An 18,993-nucleotide genomic window follows, 5' to 3' on the forward strand; every position below is an offset into this window, starting at 1 on the left:
GAAAAACAGTGTTTCTTCTTGAAACTTTAAAAAAATTCAGTTCTGAATTTGGCTGTAGTCTACATCACTTAAGGTCTCACATTTCCACCATTTGGAGGCTTAGTTCTACTCTAGATTTCCCCACTTAAGGCAACCAGCATTTTACGTAACCCAGAAGCACTGAGTAGCTCTTCTACTAATACATCCAGAAATAAACCACCTCTCTGAATCAAATCCATACATGCTGGGCTCCTTAACCATATTTCAAACACAGCCTCAACAGTCCAACATCTAGATACTCAGTGTACCTAGATACAGTTCAAAGCGCGCAATTGAAATTACGCGAAGTAACACTGAAAGCAATTTGGGCTCTGAAAATAAGGGTTCTGTCTCAAGTTCTACAATAAATGAAAGTGTATTTTTGGAAGTGGGGCAGGGCAGTCTTTCGGAGGTCAGCAGCTAGCCATCAACACCTTTCCTACATTTAAAAATAAGATTTCTAGCACACTGTCTCCCAATGTTTGGCTAAATTGCTTGTACTTCTAAAATATGCCATCAAAATCTAACATAACATTTGAAGTTTCAATGCAATTTAAACAGAGGACAAGAGTAAAGATTAAGACAGTTTCACTTTGCTACCCAATGCCCAAACTTTACACTAAGTTAATTGATACTACATTCCAAACATTTGAAGCTTAAAAAGAATCAGTTTGATTTAAGGAGTTCAGAGGAACATAAAAGTCTGAGCTCTTCCCTTAGGAGGAAGTCAAAAAAGGAAATGTAACAGATGCAAACCTACTTACATTACAAAAATTTTCTCCTATTAAATATGTTATGAGCTGTGCATTTAAAATTGTATGTTTCTGAAAAACATCACACTTATTAAGCAAAACTGCTTCTGCAATGAACAGAGGAGTCCGCGAAAAGTTGCTGTACTTACATGGATTGCTGTATGCCTATAAGGAAGCTTTGCGTTCTCAATGCACTGTCCACTAGTGACATTCCAAACACACATCTCCCTGCCAAAGATAACTTCATATTATTCTCTGTCATTTCTACTCAATTGGCTGGAATAATTTTGTGCCACCAAGTTGTTCTGTCGTGCTGCACTTAAGTGCAGTCTGGTCCTTTATGTGGCTTTTTATTACAGATTACTGGGTAAGAAAATGTTGTAGTCATTAGTAGGAGATGACATACAGTATCTGTCTTTTTGTTTTGGTAATTACACCCTGCTGCCTTGCAACAAACCTGACTTTAAGGCCAACTCTAGTCTACAACAAATTGTAGGTATACTGCCATTACAGCTCGTCAACATGTCACTGTAACTATCTGTCGTTGGAACTATATCCTCCTGAAAATGATTCATTTCACTGGACTTAAACCACACGTCTTGAAAGGCATAATGCGTCTTCGGCAGCATTAGACTTCAGGCCTGAGAGGAACCACAACTTCTGTTAAAAAGAAACAGTGCCACCATGAGGCTATTCCTGAAATCTGTTAGCGGTACAGCAGCACTTGCATCTTGAAAACCTATGCCTGCACAACATTCTAGCTATACTTACTTTAATGCTTGAAAAAGACAAATCAGCCAGGCTTCCTCATCTAGACATTATTCAATATGCTGTGGGACTACAGTACAGCAGAAACAGTCAAATGTTGCAAATAAAGTTGCATGAGGTATGTTGTCATAGTTCAGCAATGTTAAACTTTGATGCTTTTAGATTTTATTTCCACAGTTGAAAATAATTTTATGATTTCTGAAATTACATTCTATGTATGAGGACTTAAAGAACACCTCAGGGAAAAGATTGTATTGTATTAGAAATTCTACTTAGTGTTTTACATTTTAATCCACACACACATTTTATGATAATCTAAACTGAGCAAAAGCAGTAAAATCTATGTAGCATCATCATAATGCTTAATGCAGCATCAGCTTCAGTAGACCAAAATTCATAATATAAACAGAATGCTTATGCTCTTTATTAAAGATTAAGGCAGTGAATTTCTCATCAGAACAATTAAATTTATTGCTTAACTATATTACTGTGATACATACGCGCAAAAGTGCACAAATGAGACCAGAAAATAAATTTTGCATTTTGTACTCCAAGGAATGCATGTTGTGCTAACAAGGAATGAGTGATACTATATGTTGATAAACTTGTCCTACAGCATATGTTAAACGCATGCATAGGACATTAGTGAGACCTTCTGAATCACAATGAATTGATTTACAGATCTCCATATAAAAACTACAGAAATACTGTTCAGTACTCATCCTTCTGGGACAAAACAGTTACACAAACACTTGAGATTCTGAAGTGGGATGGTGGGAGACCATCTTTTATACATTTTCTTCCACCCTCAATACAAGGGAATGTAAGCTTGAAAATGGCAGAAGTGAACAATTCAAGGCCAGGATGTACAGAGCCTTGGTGAGATGGCTTAGTGTGAGGTGTCCCTGCCCATGGCAGGGGGGTTGGAACTAGATGATCTTAAGGTCCTTTCCAACCCTAACTATTCTATGATTCTATGACTCACAAGCCAGAAAATGCTGTTCAACAAACAATGCCTCTTCTGAAGACAAGGCTCCATATTTGTAATTACCTCAACTTCACATCACAGCCTTCCAGGGATCAGTGATGGATGCTTCGCCCTTATGTAATACAGCTGAAAAGTCAGCAGTAATGTGGTAAAAGTGAACATTTAAACAGGCCAGAAAACTACCCAGGACACCTACATACACACATTCCAAGGAAGCCCGATGATCCCTTCAGAATCAGAACCTTTTGGAAGTGTGTGGTATATGTATAGCAAAAAATATCATTTGTTTCTTCACACTTTTCACCAGAGTTTTTTGGAAATATGGTATCTTTTCTCACAGCATGATCTTGAAACAGTACTACAGTAACAGAACTTCACAATTAAGATGAAAAATAGTTTTACCTCTGAGCCCTTGAGTAGAATTGAAGTAGGCCAGTACAAAACTAGTTTTGTAGATTTCTCACCCCCCCTTCTGCACACAACAACCAGAACTGTTTACCGCTATCTGTCCAGTGGGGCAGTCTAACCTTTGAAGATTACGAAGCCTGAACCAGTCTGCTTAAGTTATCTCTTTCTTGTATACTTATGATTGAGAGAATCAGGCCAAGAACCTAGCAGCTCGAAAGTATAAGCTCCTCAGCGAGAAAGCAGTAGCCTTAAGATGCTAAAAGGTGAAGAACTGACAGGAGCTCTTCACCTGAAGAGGTTTTAACAGAGCTCTTAATTGCAAAAGAGGGACCCAAAATGAGAGGAGAACATCATTAAGCAGCCAGACAGAATTTTTTGAGGAAAGCCCTTAAGGAGGTAAGAAGCTAGCTCTGGCTACTGTCAACAGCTGTAAGTCTGAGCAGATGGTCTACAGAACCCAGCTGAAAAGATTAACAAATATTCAGAGAGGGAAAAAAGTCTTGCATGCTAACCTAGCAGACCTGCATAAATTTTTTTGCCTGACATGATAAGCCAATCACAACAAACACAGGAGAAAAGCCGCAAGATCAGCCTCTTAAAAGGATATACTCCAAAACAGCAAGTCAGATTAAAGCAAAGACAAGTAATATATATGCCTTTTATGCAAGGGCAGTTGTTTACATGCTTCTGTATGTACTCAATGAGCAAGCACAACCTGGATCAGAGTATATTAACCTCTTTTACTTATTCAATTCTTAAGAGTGAACTTGTGAAGGAACAGAAAAAAGCACCATGATACTAAAATGCTTCTTAATCTGCTGCTTCCCTCCAATAATCCATTAGCCTCCATTTGAATGGGGCCTAGCTAACTCTCTGAACAATTCATTTTCATGACTACTAACTGGATACCTGAATCTGCCAAACCCTTTTGTCATCCAAGAGATGAGCTCTTACTTAGACTACTGTATATAGGCAACACAATCATTATCCTAAGTAGCTGATATCCTTCCCATATCACAGAAGTGGATTAAAAAACTTCTGCCAAATGCAGAATCTGACCTATACCTGCCGTACATTTTATCATTTAAGAAATGAATAATTGAATATTCAGTTACCTACCCATTTTCAGTAGCACTTACTACATACGGTTGTTTCTCAAACTCTCTTGCTTTTGCCAAACAAGTTACAGAAGCAGTATGGCCAAAGAGAATTTCTTTAGGTGAAATCTAGGAGAATAATACAATGGTTTAACATAATACTTTTTATTTAATCAAAGGAGATACAAAAGCAAGAGAATACTACTTGGAGAGGTCATTATTTATAAGTAATTCTCAATCTGCTTTGTTGTGTTTTTCAATCATATTTCTGGAATGCACAAAGATATGACTGGATTATGCAGTTTGTGTAAAGAGCAGACTTTGTGTTCGCTGTGGTCAAAAAAAAAGGGGAGAAAAAAAAAATATCACACTTCCTGAAGAATTCATGGAGTATCAAGTATTGTAAAACAAGCAATAAGCAGAGTATCTCTGCCCTTCACCCTACAACATGCAGTAAAAGTGGCAGAGTGAAGCAGACAACTGACATAGCAAAGCTCTTAAGCATGGGTTTCATACAACATGTTTAGTAATCCTTTTGATTAGCTTCGCTGCATGCAAAGATCTTGATAAAAAAAACCGTAGCCCCATAAAAGTGCAAACTAAAGTTTCAGGATATTTGTGAGCACAAATGGGACAACCAAATGCAAAAAGAATAGAACCATAGTCCTAGAACATAGAATAAAAAAAATGGACTTGCTTTTTTTTTTTTTACATTCTCAGGAAAAAAAAATATAAAATAAGCAAAGCAATACCAATTATATGCTAGGGGCTTTGCATCTTAATTACACTGCAAATACATATTTCATCTTACTTGTTTGATCTTTCTACAGATTTTTCCATTGCTAAACCTGGTAGAAAGCTCTGGTTTTATAAATAGATATTTTTTTCCTTAAATGACAAGCCATGCTCAGGACCTGATTAAAAAAAGCCTTTACAAGATAAGAATGGTGACATTCATATGTTTACTTGTTGTCATCACTCGTTATCATACACCATCTCAAATTATAATCCACAGGTCACAATAATGCATGAAATTTTTTCTGAAGTCTGCAAATAACTGATTGCTTATTTAGGCATTTTGACAGTTTTTGCTTCATGAACTACCTATAACAAATATCACATTATCTTTAAAACTTAATCTAAGTAAGTGAAAGTCTGGATAATCCTATACTTAATAAAAGATAAAACTCCACTCTGTCTATTTGGCAGACTGTAGCAAAGCAGACACAAACCTTTAATTCTGATGAAAGATCCCAGAAACATATTTGCCCTTCCTGACTTCCCGTAACTATAGTCTGCTGGTCATCTGTAATCATAATAGCAGTGATACTATGAGAGGGAGCTGCTTTCCCCCACACTGCCACAGCATGTACCGATACCTTCATAGTCAGCACCTGAAAACAGAAACAAGTCACAATGATTAAGAAACATGAAATGCAAGGAAAAAAAAAAACAACAACCCAAAACTTAATGCAATTAAATCAACATCCAAAAAAGGGGAGCTACGAAATACCTATTGCTGCAAAAGAGTTAATGAGGCATTGAAGCATTTTCTACCAGCTGCCAGCATCACACAAACACTTTAAGACAGCTATGTGCTAATAACTTACATATACAAAGCAGTGGCATACCACTATTTTAACTAAATAAGACCAGAGTTACCAGGAAATAGTACTATCACAATACTGAAATATCAGCAACAGAAATCATGTGGTACCCCACATAACCTGGCTTAGCTCTGATGGGCCCATATCACAGTCATCATCTTAATTTTGGTTGGTGGAATATGTACCATGCTTTCCCTATTCCCCACAACCAGCAGCTAACTACCAGAGCATGGAGATGGCACAGGAACAGGGTGTCAACAAAGAGTCTGCAGTTCCTATAAGGGTAAGGCAAAAGAAAGAGGTAATAGGCGTGGAGGAACAGGTGGTGGGTCAGGGATAAAGAGAAAAAAAGAGAGGCCCAGGGCAGCAAAGCACTATTTCCTCACCATTCAATAGAATCTCCTAGAGAAAAGGCACAGAAGAAAGGTGGAGGCAGAACTGCAAGCTGAGGAACAGGAAGAACAGACTCTTGCTGCTGCTCAACTCATGAGACTCTTGTGGGGGGAAAAAAAAACCCAAACACAACAACCAAAAAGGAAAAAGAAAAACCAAACACACCATATAACAGATTTCAGCCACTATGCCAAAACATTGATTTAATAGAATTGTCTAAAATGACTGATGGTCATTAGCTAATTCAATACAGATTCTTGCAAACTGCATTTCCTGGAAACTATTTCAGTATATGTTCAAAACCAACCAGTACTTAGAAAACATCCTCAAATTCTTTTTAATTAAAAAAAAAAAAAAAGAAATTCCTGCTTTTCTTGTTTTTAGACTTGATGCATGTTCCTTTTAAAAGCAGCTCTGCTTGTTAGCTGGATTCTGTACTTGTCTTGCTTCAAACAAAAGCCCTGAGAAAACTGCTTTCTCAGTCACCTCACAAGCCTTCTATCACATTGTTTACTGCTCAAATTCCCACGTCCATGAGCCTCAAGCATTTTTCTAAGGTAGTTCCAATGATGCCTTCAAAATGAAAAGCCAAAAAACCAGTACCTACTCACAAATAATTTGGCACTTAAAAATCATATTTGTCCTGTTAAGACTTTTCAGGGGACCTTACAACACATCCAACAAGTATGTCTCCTTTGGGTCAACTTAGGTTAAAGGATGGACTGCTAAAAACAGACACAGATGAGCAATACATTTAGCACATCCTTATCTTTTTATCAGAGCCTTACACTCAGCTGGCAGCGCCTACCTCAGCCCAAGCAGTTTCCATACCTGGAAGTCAGCTGTATCAAAACTCCCAAACTAACTGGAACATACAACAGCCTCCAGCAGTCATTCCCTGCACCCTGTCACAGTGCTTCTCTCCTTAATTTTCCCAGAAAGCCTGAACAAATGCTTCTGAAGCATCTTTGTCAACCTCCCTTCCCACTCAGTTTTCAGGAGAAAATGCCAGAAGATTGTTGTCACCTGCTCCTAACTGTTGTCAGGAAGGAAGGGTATGAAGTTGACTTGTGCCCAATAAGTGAGTCCTCTGAAAACTAAGGATTTTCTTAAACTGTACTGAGGACAGTTTTAACTACCACCAGTACACAGACAGCTGACAATGAGCAACGGAAATGTTTGTGTAACTCAGTTATTCCCAAGCATGAGTGAACAAGAAACAAATGTTAAGCCCTTCAGATGCACCATTGCCTAGGGTCACTTAAATACTTCAGTTACTCTTCTCAAAATATTTTATGTATGCCAGCTACTTGTTATCCAAACAGCATAATACCATTTAATAGATACCTCAGAGACCCCACTAACCAAAATACACCTTTCAGAGAAGGTGTGCTCCTGTTTATCCTGAAAAAAGGGGACACAATGCACATCCTTAGCAAAAATATATTTAAAACAAAACAGGTGCCAGAACAGCGCAGTTGGGAGGGATCAGACAAAAGACATGACAGTAACGCTGAAATCTTATGAGAGGAGGCAGGAAATGCATGGCAGCAGATAATAGCCAAAGGAAATAATCTAGGAACAATGCGAAGGGACATGAAAAGCAGTTCCTGTGATAATTCAGAAAAGACCACAGGACAGAAACAGAGCACAGAAGCAGCTTTTAAGCTTTGTTAAAAAAAAAACAAAAACAAAAACAAAAAAAAAAAACCCACACCAAAAAACCTGTAATACAAGCCATCACTAAATTTAGCATGGTAGCAGCTAAAAGCAGGGACACAGACAAGTATATCCATTATTCCTAATAAAAGCCTTAAGTAACACAGAACTGGAGGAATGGTCTTGCTTTCTGACAAGGACACAAGACAAAGGGCTCAGCTCCTGAAAAAAAGGGCTGAGAAGACTGGTATGGCAGACTATCAAGGTCCTGCCATACAACCTCAGCCAGAACACTGAAGGCAGAGAAAGAAGGGTCTAAGAGAAAATGAATTGAAATCAGGAGTTTATTAGGCTAAATCACATTTAGTTTCATTTTCAAGCTCTTTGTGGGTATTCACACAAAATCGTGAGACATGTTACTGATCTCAGCTTTAAAATTTGACTTTTACAGAAGTTACTTTTTAAATCTCTAGTCACATGAAGTATTATGCTTACTGGTGAACACTGACATCCTTTTCTCTTTCAATTTATGCCCTGAAATCAAAGTTGTTCTAGCCAAACTCTACTGATATGCTTTCAAGTGTCAGCAAAGCAAAGAATACTCAGTTTCTTACAAAACAGCTTACAAAATGTTGGCTGCCCAGTCAACAGTTTGATAGGCTAAATCCTGAGTCTTTCAAATGTGTTTCCTTGCATATCATGTAGTAATTTATACTTGTGCCATGGGAGGGTTCACTTAGTGTAAAACACCGTAAGACAGCAGAATTCAGATTTGCACTGCACTGAATATGAACTCATAAATTACATTTTCTTGTAAAAGCAGCATAGATTCAAGATCAATATTCTTAGAAGGCCTTCTGCTGAGCAAGTGATGAGTAACAGAACTCGAACAACCAACAGAAGTTAAAAACTAAAATTGGTCAAATTTGCTAATGTATAGATGATCTATTTGCACACATTTTAGATATCCATGAGTGTCATATTAAAAAATAGCTACTAAAACATTGGTTATACATTTCAGTCTAATTCTCTTACAAGACAAAGAGAAAACAGAAGGTATGTGAACTTCCATGTTAATTTAACAGTCCTTAACTCTTTTCCTCTTGCTCCCTTGTTAACTTCTCTTTTGGATTAAGGTATTTTGATGCACAAGTACTTTGCATTAGTTTTGATTTTAAGAATACTCTGACTTTCCTAGAAACACCACACACTTACATGAAGATATCCACATTTTGTCTGATGATACTTACCTTTATCAAAGCTATTTAGCAATACTGATGGCACCTAGAGCAAACTTTTTTTAATAAAAATCAACAGATATTTAATCACACTGTTCCTTTAAAAAAAAAAAAAAGGTAAAAACTGTTTCCACAAAGTCAAATATTGCCCACGGCATATCTGAGCTGCATGTTGCTTATCAGCACAAATTCTTCCAGCTCTGCACACTCAAGCATGTCTGATTTGCAGCATTAACCCCTCATTCAACTTCAAATCCAGTTCCTCAGTCCTGCTTCCCATTTCTCTCTGCTTAGAACCTAACAAACTTCTTTTTGACCTGCCCTTACAATCACACTGCTAAAAACTCATGACTAAAAAACCCTGCTCTGAGTTAAAACCATACCAATTCATCCCACCACTAACTTGTGCCATCCTGTCTCTAGTTCTACAAGCACCTTTCACTTCTGAAATCACACAGCAAAACTTCTTAACTTGGAAAATTATTCTAGTTTACGCTGCTTCACAGACTTTGACTGTACTACTTCAGCAACTCTGGACCATTTGCACAGTGTTAAATTTTCATTCAGAAAGCTGAGTATACCACTTTTTATTCTACAGAAGCCGTGAGGTATTTTAAAGGGGCCAGAGCACAGGAGGTCTGACCTTGAATGCCCTTCTAAGCACATAGTAATGCAAGGGGTTTTCCTCATCACTCAACTGTTTTGAGTGGGACTGGTCACTTATTGAAAGAGAAAATACCCTGATTTTTAAACAAATTAAGAATACACCAGTTCTCATATACATAAAGGTTCTTAAAACTAGGAACTGAACTTCGCAGAAGCTTAACCTCAAACATCATAAAGCACTGGCTGTGACAAAAACCTCCTCTTAGCTACAGCCCATAACAGAAGCTACCAAATTGGAATTTATAGTAGAAGAGACTTCATAAAACAAAAAGTCACTCTACAGGCAACAGTCGACCTGCCAAAAAAACTTTCAGTTTATATTCATACTTATTTAATACTTCAATACAATATAAGTTTTCTCAAGATCAGCTTGTCCAGGTCAATGTGTGGCAATCAGCGCAGGCACAAAGAGAGATGCAGAAATTGGCTTACAGTCCTGAAAATATTACGAGATTAGCAGCAACTAACAGTTTGTATTGGATTAAAAATACAAATAATTAAAACAAAAACACACCAACAAAAAGATAGATGGGCCAAAGCGATTAAAACAATTATTGACAGTTTTAGAAGAACAGCATGTGTCTTCTCAGTCTAGCAAAATCGTATTGGTCCAGGCTTCAATGTTCTTGGCCAAATAAAATAAGAATTTTCCTCCACACACATCCCTTTTTAGATTCATCATTGTAGCAAAGTGTTTACAAACTAAATTTTAGGCAGAGCCTAGTAAGTTTTCATGACAAATTCAAAAGGTTTGTTTGTAATCAATTTCATTATCCTATTCCCGTCTATTCTTTGGCTTTATCTGACATACTTGCTCCTACCACCTATGTAAGAAAATACAGGTTTTATCACTATTTTTGTACTGTTAGTAAAAAAGCTAATTAGCTTCCTAAAATAGCTTTGACTTGCAGTCTACTAATGTTCACTGCTTTCATAACTTTCTCAATTTACTTTATGATGTAGATGTTGCACTCTCCTTAAAGATAATCTACAGTATTTTTGCTGATTATCAGAGACATCTTTCCCTAACTAAAATTATTCACCCATTGTTCACAATATATAGCAAATCCATCTAAGAGACATAAATAATAGATTGCATTTACAAAATACTTGGCTAAAGTATCTCAATTACAAAATCTGAAGACAGAGAAGTGACAAAGTGCTGTCTTTGTAAGCCTGCAGATGTACCACGTACATGCTCCTGATGCAGGTCACAGATCTGCTGTTTATATAAGTTGCTATTCAGAAATCCATTGCATCCATGAATCTGAAAATACAGGTCAACAATACTTGGCAATTTGTGAAGCAGCTGGGTAGGCACACACTTGTATAAGTGTAAGCAGTGGAATAAATTAGAAAACATAAATGCTGAAAAAGATTCTTAATAGAGAAATTGAAATAGAATGGAGATACAGGGCTACAGGGCAGATGGCAGGATGTGCAAATCAGAAAAAGGTAAAAGGCATATGAGGCTAGGTAAGTGAATAGAGAATGACGACCAAAGAAATGATATTGAAGACAGCAAGAGAAGACAAAGGTAAAAGACATTTGAAATAATGGAAAAAAGTAAAACCTAGAAAGATTATTATGATATTTTTAAAAGGTAATTAAAAGCTAGTTTGCATTTAGCACATCACACAAGGGAACTAATAATTGGCTCCTTTCAGCTGCATAGTCTCTGTAGGTACAGCAGCAAAAATATTTCTGTATTTCAAATTTTTTTGTTAACATACCTAACCAGATAGCAGACGAGAAGTAAAATACTCCAATCAACCTTTCTATCCTATAGCTCACTTCCTTGTGTTTTAATATATCCTGCCAGAACCCTCGGTACTCCACACCTTTTTCCATTCTACTTCCTTTTTTAGAGCTCTACTCTGAGACACTCCCTGCCTGCCTACCACTGTGGTACCAGTTTAAGTTCATGGGACATCCCTGGAGACCTGTCAGGGTTACAGCCTAACCTGCCCAAGGACTCTCTGCTGAATGACATCCAGATCCCTCTTGGGGTGTGAATGTACTGCAGTCCAAGGGAGCAAGAGGCTGGGACCAGGAATCAATACAACCCATTTTAACTAGCAAGAACCACCTAGTAATACCTTGTTTGTATTTCTTGAACGAGTGACACAAGAAACACTTATTTCATTCCACACAATAATTCACCACAATCAGAAAGAGCACAGTAAGGGCAACACCATCTCCCAGCTGCTGATTACATCAAAGGTTTGCAGCACAAATTCAATTTTATGATGTTAATCTCAGCCTGCCACTCAGAAATTTTCTCTGAGGGATATGATTTTTCTCTGGATTTCATTTTAAGAATGATTTTCTTCTTCTACAATCAATAAAGATATGTTTTCATCAAAAGAGTCTATCTTGGCAGAATTCAATTGGCCATCTCAAAACCTTTTGGTGACACAATATTAATTAAAATAGTTTATGTTGCACCTAAGCTGGAAAATGGGGCAGTGAAAACTCAGCACACTTGTGCTTCACACAGTCCTGAGGTACAGTAGAATAAATCTTCACCTCCTTGAAGTTATCATTTTACCACATTAACAGTTCATTATTTTAAGCTTGCTAGAAAAGTGTCATGAGATGCTCTTTTGCTAAGTAAAAAAAATAAAGATGTGTGCAAACCTAAAAATTCCTACTTTTTTTCCACTGTTATTAAAGGCTTCTGCAACAACAATGATATGATAGCTGTTTAAACATGTTAAAAATTGATACATGTGAGACAGCTAACTTGGGTTTAGGTCACATATATCAAGGATAATGCATATATTTGAAGTTCATGTGGAAAAAGTATTACAAGTGCTTGGAGCCATAAAAGATGTCTTTAAAGACAGAACAAACACATTAAAGAAAAAGAAAACACACTTGTTTTTACTGTCTGAAACTTTATGTCTGAATGTTTTATGAAGTACAAACATAGCTAGCTACAGGAACAAAATGCTGCTTAAGCACTATACAGAACTATATATATATATATATATATATGAATTACTTGTCACTTCCAAATCCTTAAGCATACGAACAACATCACTTAAGTCATCTTCAGTGGAGTTATATGCAAATCATGAAATGTTTTACTGAAGCAGAGCTTTAATCACGTGTTAGGAAATTCACCCATCAATTCTTACAGGAAAGTACATATGACAGAAAAGGGCCATCACTTTCTGCAGAATGCAAGTTTTGATTTCAACAAAACTGAATCTTACTGATTTAAAGACAGGTTTCCACCTTACATATATTAAGTTACCAAACTTAATTGAGAGTAAGTTTTTCCAGTTAAGAAAGTACTGCTTCCTTATGCCTGTGAAGAAACAGCTCCTTACTTTTCCCTAATTATAAATCGTCTTTTGAGCAGACACATACCATGCCCTTTAAAAGAGTCAATGATCATAAAATCATCCCCCATGAATCAAAGGGTGTACTAAGAGGGTGTACTAAGGGGGTGTCAACTTCAAGTTTATGGCCCACGTAACTTGGAAAGTCTAGAGAGTAATAAAATTTAAGCCTGTATCAAGACTTCCCACAAATGCAAGTAAAAGTCATTAATGTAATCCACAAGAACTTTGACCAAGTTCGATTTTTACTAAACATCACAGAATCTGTAATGAACTAGCCATAATTAATCCTACAGAATTAATTCTTATTTACACTACTGCAACAGAAGATACAAAATCTGTTAAAGTCAAGACACATGAAATCTAAAAAAAACCCTAACTTACAAAAACGTCAAACTAAGAGGCAATGAATATGCATCAAAGCTATAAGTCACTCATTTTGTCTTCCTTAAGTGACCTTGAACTCATTTAAGATAAAAAACCCCACTGATCAGAGAGGTGATGTTTTTGGTTCAGCTACACTGTACTCAGGAATGTTTAAATAACAAATAAATTGGAACCAGATGCTGGAAATAAAACAACTGAAACATTTCATCAGCCTTTGGGTTTTGGACAGTGATGTAACATTCGCTAACCACTGGTGTAATTAATTGCATCATAATGAGGATTTCCAGACTCTGACAAGAACTCCTTATTTTTCCATTTTGTTCTTTGAACACTCCTGATTACCAAACAGGCCTCTCCAGTGTTCTTCACTATGGGGCACGCACCTGTTTAGTGTAAACAACTTTGAAAGATTTATTAGATGTACACAAACAGATCTGCTTAAGTAGAGAGACACTATTATGAAGCAGAATCAAAGTCCATACCTGATTCAATGCACTGCAATGCATGGATTGCAGTTGTAACTACAATAAAGTTCTAATTTTAACACTGAAAAAAATTTTATGAGAAAAACCTGCTCTGTGTAACCAATCCTACCACCTGACACAAACCTTTTGAGCAGAACTGGCTCACCACAAAGCCATTTCTGCAATGCATTCCCAAAACATCATAGTTCTGTAGCAGCAGCATTTCTGATATGCTAAATCTCATGATACTTTCAGAAAATACTACTACTGTTCCCGAGCAGTAACTAGGAAAGTGATTGTGACAGAACCACCACAGGGCTCCAAGTGAGCACTACCTAATTCCATCACTGAGCAAGTCTCAAGAGACATTTCTAACTGAATTATGCTCGAGAGAAAATAGAACTGCTACAGAATAAATTTCTACTCTAAGGCTTTGCACCTACTCTAAAGGCATCACTAAAATAACACAGAAGCATTTTCCCATTTCAGTGAACGAGTATTTTGAACTCTGTTATGTCCTCCTATTACTGTCTTTCTGCAAGAAGTCCACTGAATAAGTATACTCCAAGACAACAGATGGAATATATGTATATGCATAATATACGCATAGCAATACGTACATATCACTAGATGTCGGAAAGGGAAGTTCAGACATCGAACATCACATGTCAAACCTGAAACACAATGAAGCTATACAGCTAATACTAAACGTACAGGGGACGAAATGGAACTCCCAGAAACTTGGCTGACATCGGCCCGAGTAAAGCGAACAAACGCCGCACCACGCAAAAAGGCTTCACCCCAGCGGAAGAGCTCTGCAGTACCCGATGTTACCGCTGCTCTCGGCCAAGACAACATCCAAGCCCACCCCTCAGTCGCTTTCCTAAGGCGCCGGAGGTAGCGGAGCCTCGCGGCCACAGACCAGCCCCGAACGTGCAGGGGCGATCCCAGCAAGCGGCCTGAGACTCCGCACTGAGGCGCGACCCCGCTGCCGGCGGGCTGGGGAGACCAGCACCGGGCGGGGAGAAGGACCGGCGGGGCAGGCAGCTGAGAGGAGCCGTGCTGAGCGGCGAGGCCGCGGCACAACCCCTTACCTGCAGGGGCTGCAGGCACCGCCACTGGGAAAGGACCGGCCGGCAGCAGCGAGAGCTCCGAGGAGAGAGGAAGCGGACGGCAGCGGGACAGGTTTTATCCCGCTCGGGAGCGGCTACCCCCAGCCCAGCCCAGCCCTGCCCAGCCCAGCCCTGCCCTGCTCCCGCCCTGCTCCCGGCCCGGCCGCGAGGCACCTGCTGAGCCTCGGCCTCTGCGCGGCGACAGCAGCAAGGGCAGCGCGTGCTGCCCGCCGCTGCCCGCAGTCCCGCCAGGGCCCGCCGAGAGGAACTGCTCCGCGGGTCGCTTTCTACTCTGACGGCTCCGAGCGGAAGGCGAGGGGAAACAAGGACTAAAGAAACAACCTGTGAGGTGGTGCCTGCGCCGCTGCCGCCCTGCCCACCCACCTGCGCCTCCGCGCTCCGTTGCGGCTCAGGAGACCCGAGTGGGGCCGGCCTGTTCGTTACAGAGTTCTCCTTGCTCTGTAATGCGATACAAGAAACTTCTTACGTGTCAGCCTTACTTGAAGTGCGGAGAGAAGAGCATTTCTGCCGGCCGCAGGTGGTGTCGGTTCCTCACGTCTCCGGTCAGGTGCTCTGTTTCTCAGCAGCTCCGGGTTTGAGGGCAGTAAGGGGAGAGCTGTGTGCCTCATTGTTGAGGTCGTGAGTTTCACAATTTCAGGTATTTTTTCCTCATAAGCGCCAAGTTCCAGTGAGTTAACGTAGTGAGGAGGAGAAATGCGATGTTTATTTGTTGATTGTGTGTTTCTTTTTTCTTAAAAGGTCAGTTTCAGAGAAGCTATGGTCTGTGAAAGGGGACCATTATGAGGAGCCAAGTTGAGCTGTACGTGTGGGTTCATCTTAATGAAAATGAGTTGAAGTGATTATAGTTTGCATCTATGGGCTGCATTTTAGAGGTAATTGGATATAATGAAAAAAGAATATGTAAAGTTAGTAATGTTTTGAAACCTTGCTCCCCAGCTTCTGATTTTTGTTTTAGCAGGACATTACTCACAATAAATATGAGACTGTTTAAGCTGCTTCATCTAATGAATGATTTCATGGAATTTTATAAACCCTGGAAATAGAACCTTAGTGGAGATGGTGATGTTTAGTACGATAGTATTAGAATAAGTGAAAAACACTGGAATATAGTATCTTATATGAAAACTTAGATGTAGCTTTTCTTTGGGCTTACTTCTGGACATTTTAGTAATACTCTAGTTGAAAACAAACTGAGATGATACAACGTAGTTTAAAAGCCATAATGTTATTTTCCTTAGAGAAGATGAACTCTGGCACTTCAAAATCAGTAGCGGTAATTGGAATTTCAGTTAAAGTCTTTGTAGTCAAAAATGCTTATCAAGAAAGTGAAATAATTGTATGAGACCATGTAACCTAATGGATAAACTGGGTATTGCTTGTGCTTTATGGCACAATATGAATTGTGAATTCTGCCTGTGAACCTAAATAAGTTATTTCAACAGCTTCTCCTTAGTTGTCAATACATGAAGGTTTTTGTAAGACAAAGTTGTTGCATACACTTTAGCATGATTTAACACAAAGGGAAGACTACTGCAAAGACCTTAATTACATCTTATGTTCAGAGAGGGTCATGAAGCTGTGATTTCTATTTTGCCTTCCAACAGTGTTGTTTTTTTGTTTTTTTTTTTACCTGGGTAAAATAAATTATTCTGTAAAAGCAGTGAACATATTAATACTATTTTAATGTATTTGCAGATTCACAGCAGAAATAGTGGTTATTATTAAAGCTGTATGTACCATATATACTAATAATACTTCCAGAGATTAAGAACTATCTCCCAAAATCAGGTTTTATTTCATTCCCAATCTTTAAAATATGAAGCATTGTGTTTAAAGATACATAGTTTTTGAAGTCTTGTGAATGATAAAGTTTTTAATGTAAGGTGGATGTGGTAGCATCCCAAGCTATATGTTGGCTTTGTTTTGTTTTGGTTTTTTTAAATGGTTCTACCTAAACATAAAACCTCCCATACTTTGTATAATATTTGTGTGAAGTTTTCATTTTAATAATTCATGTTGGAAAGAGTGATTGAGCTGCTACAGAGGCTTCATTATGGGAAAAACAGAATGAACATGTACTTGCCAATCTACCTGCCATGGTTTCAGGTGGGTTTGCATATGGAAATAAATTACAAATAGGCATGAATAAATTACGATGTTTGGACTGTTCTTGAGTTGAAATCCATAATGGATCGTAGCCCAAGTTAAATGTATCACAAGTTGAAATATCACATCTGACAACTGGTAAGGAAACGGAGAACATGCACAAAGTAATTAAAACTGCCCATGATCTTGAGCTCAACAGAGACCACTTTTTCTTTCTGTTGAGAAAAAGGAGATCTGTTGTGGACTGTTGGATTTCCACAGCCTCTCCAAGGGAGGCAAGGGCAGTTCACAAATAAAACAAAGTACACAAAGAAAATCCTTCCATGATTTAGGCAAGGAAAAAATCTCTTCTAAAGGAAGTAATACGTCTTTTCAAAAGTGAACTTTCTGTATCAAACCTTCAGTTGTCAGTCGCTAGTTGTGTTCTTGGGGCATTACTTTCACATGCTGTTACAGAAGGTTTGCATTCTAACTCTAGTTTTTCACCTAATTTTTGTTCTGACATGCAGACCACTTCACCTCATTTTACCCAGACATACTTGTCTGCAACAAAAGGGCTAAAATGAGCTTTTATGAAGTATTTCTCAGATTCTTTTGTCGAGGAGGGTTTATTTTGGGTTGGTGACTTAGTGCTAGATCCGGATGTGCCATGTTGCGTTGCAGACTTGGGCACTGGTCTCCTGGGAGGCAGTGTGTCAGTCTTTTATTTTCCACATATGTAAGGTAATAAAAATGAGATTTACTTCCATTATGAAAAGCCTTGAAATCTATTAGTGAAAAGCAATTTAATTTGTTTTTTTGAAAGAACTTTTATTATTGGAGAAATTTATGCCTATTTGCTATGAGCTTGGGTTGTGTAGGTACTTGGTGAGAAAGTAGGTACTTTCTCACTTCTTTTATCTGAATGGACAACAAAGTAACTTCAATAAACTAAAATATTTATCTGGCCTCAGCAGTCAAGGCATGTTTTTGGAAGAGTAATAGCAATTAGCGGTTAACAACATTGTTGACAGATGTCACGTACTGAAATATGAAACACCATTAGCTTAGATTCCATTAGGGGATAGTTGTCAAGTACTGAGAATTTATTGTATTATTTTACATATAATGTGATGAAATATTGATGAAAAAATGTCACATTTCATGTCAACAGAGCTTTTGTTTTGCCAAGATAAGCAATGGGTATGTTCACCATTGGATGTACTTTGGAGACTTAAGAATGCTGTTGATTAAATCAGGGCTTTTATGAGAATAAATGCAATTTTAAAAATTGCTATCAGATAAAAGTGTGAGATAAGTCTATACTTGTTACATGCTGGAATTAAAGCAGAGCAGTGTTAATATAGGATTCAATCTCTTAATGTCTGTTTTACTGGATTTACAAACTGTACTTCATTGGTTGTATTTTTCTTTTTTTTTTTTTTTGGGGGGGGGGGGGGTGATGTTAGAAAATAATGCCGTAGCTGCTCAGTCCAACAATAGGGTAGTTTCACGATTTTATTAATTTCAAAACACAAGTCGTAAGTACAGAATTGTTTATTTACTGTAATATAAAGGAATCGAATACACTCTTTCAGATGCTAGAGGAGACAAAGTGGAAACAAGAGAGGAAAGGTAAATCTGATTGACAGCTTAATTTTGCTCAAAATATGAAAACATGATTTGTTATTGTTGAATTTCACTTTAACTACTTTTAAGCTTTTAGCAGTAACCTTCTGGGGTTGTCTTCATAAATGTTTTTAAATGCTTTTTCCTTGTTTTAATTACTCACTTCCTACTTTGGCCTTGTAAATTTATCTGTATAAAATGAGTTTAGTTTTTGTTCTTTGCGGGCTCTTTTCTGAGGAAAAGTGTGGAATACTAAATTACGAATTTACTAAAGGGAGCTTCTGATAATAATTTTTCCCAATTTAAAAGATTCCTTATAATGAGTATCATGACCACACGTTTATGAGTATT

The 18,993-nt window shown here is 38.0% G+C and overlaps 1 protein-coding gene and 1 long non-coding RNA gene across 8 annotated transcripts in view; one reads left to right on the forward strand and one right to left on the reverse strand.

Annotated features, from left to right (window-relative positions):
• Positions 1–15,402, reverse strand: part of WDR72 (WD repeat domain 72) — a 113,403-nt gene extending 98,001 nt beyond the window's left edge. Inside the window, exons 1-4 of one of the 7 annotated variants that reach the window (XM_065688910.1) lie at positions 15,292–15,402; positions 5,264–5,425; positions 4,054–4,160; positions 920–998 (exon numbers count right to left, since the gene is read on the reverse strand). In XM_065688910.1, coding sequence (XP_065544982.1) covers positions 920–998; positions 4,054–4,160; positions 5,264–5,416 — 339 coding nt within the window. In that variant the 5' untranslated portion in view covers positions 5,417–5,425; positions 15,292–15,402. Of the gene's footprint in view, positions 1–919; positions 999–4,053; positions 4,161–5,263; positions 5,426–14,889; positions 14,991–15,081; positions 15,210–15,291 lie in introns of those variants that run through there. The other 6 variants (XM_065688911.1, XM_065688908.1, XM_065688913.1 and 3 more) reach the window with 6 other exon arrangements.
• Positions 15,076–15,933, forward strand: LOC136019094 (uncharacterized). Its single transcript, XR_010614741.1, has 2 exons — positions 15,076–15,565; positions 15,667–15,933. It is a non-coding gene; the product is annotated as an uncharacterized LOC136019094 (long non-coding RNA).
• Positions 15,934–18,993: the final 3,060 nt, after the last annotated feature.

This window comes from Lathamus discolor, chromosome 8, assembly GCF_037157495.1.
Source record: "Lathamus discolor isolate bLatDis1 chromosome 8, bLatDis1.hap1, whole genome shotgun sequence".
NCBI classification, from domain to species: domain Eukaryota; kingdom Metazoa; phylum Chordata; class Aves; order Psittaciformes; family Psittacidae; genus Lathamus; species Lathamus discolor.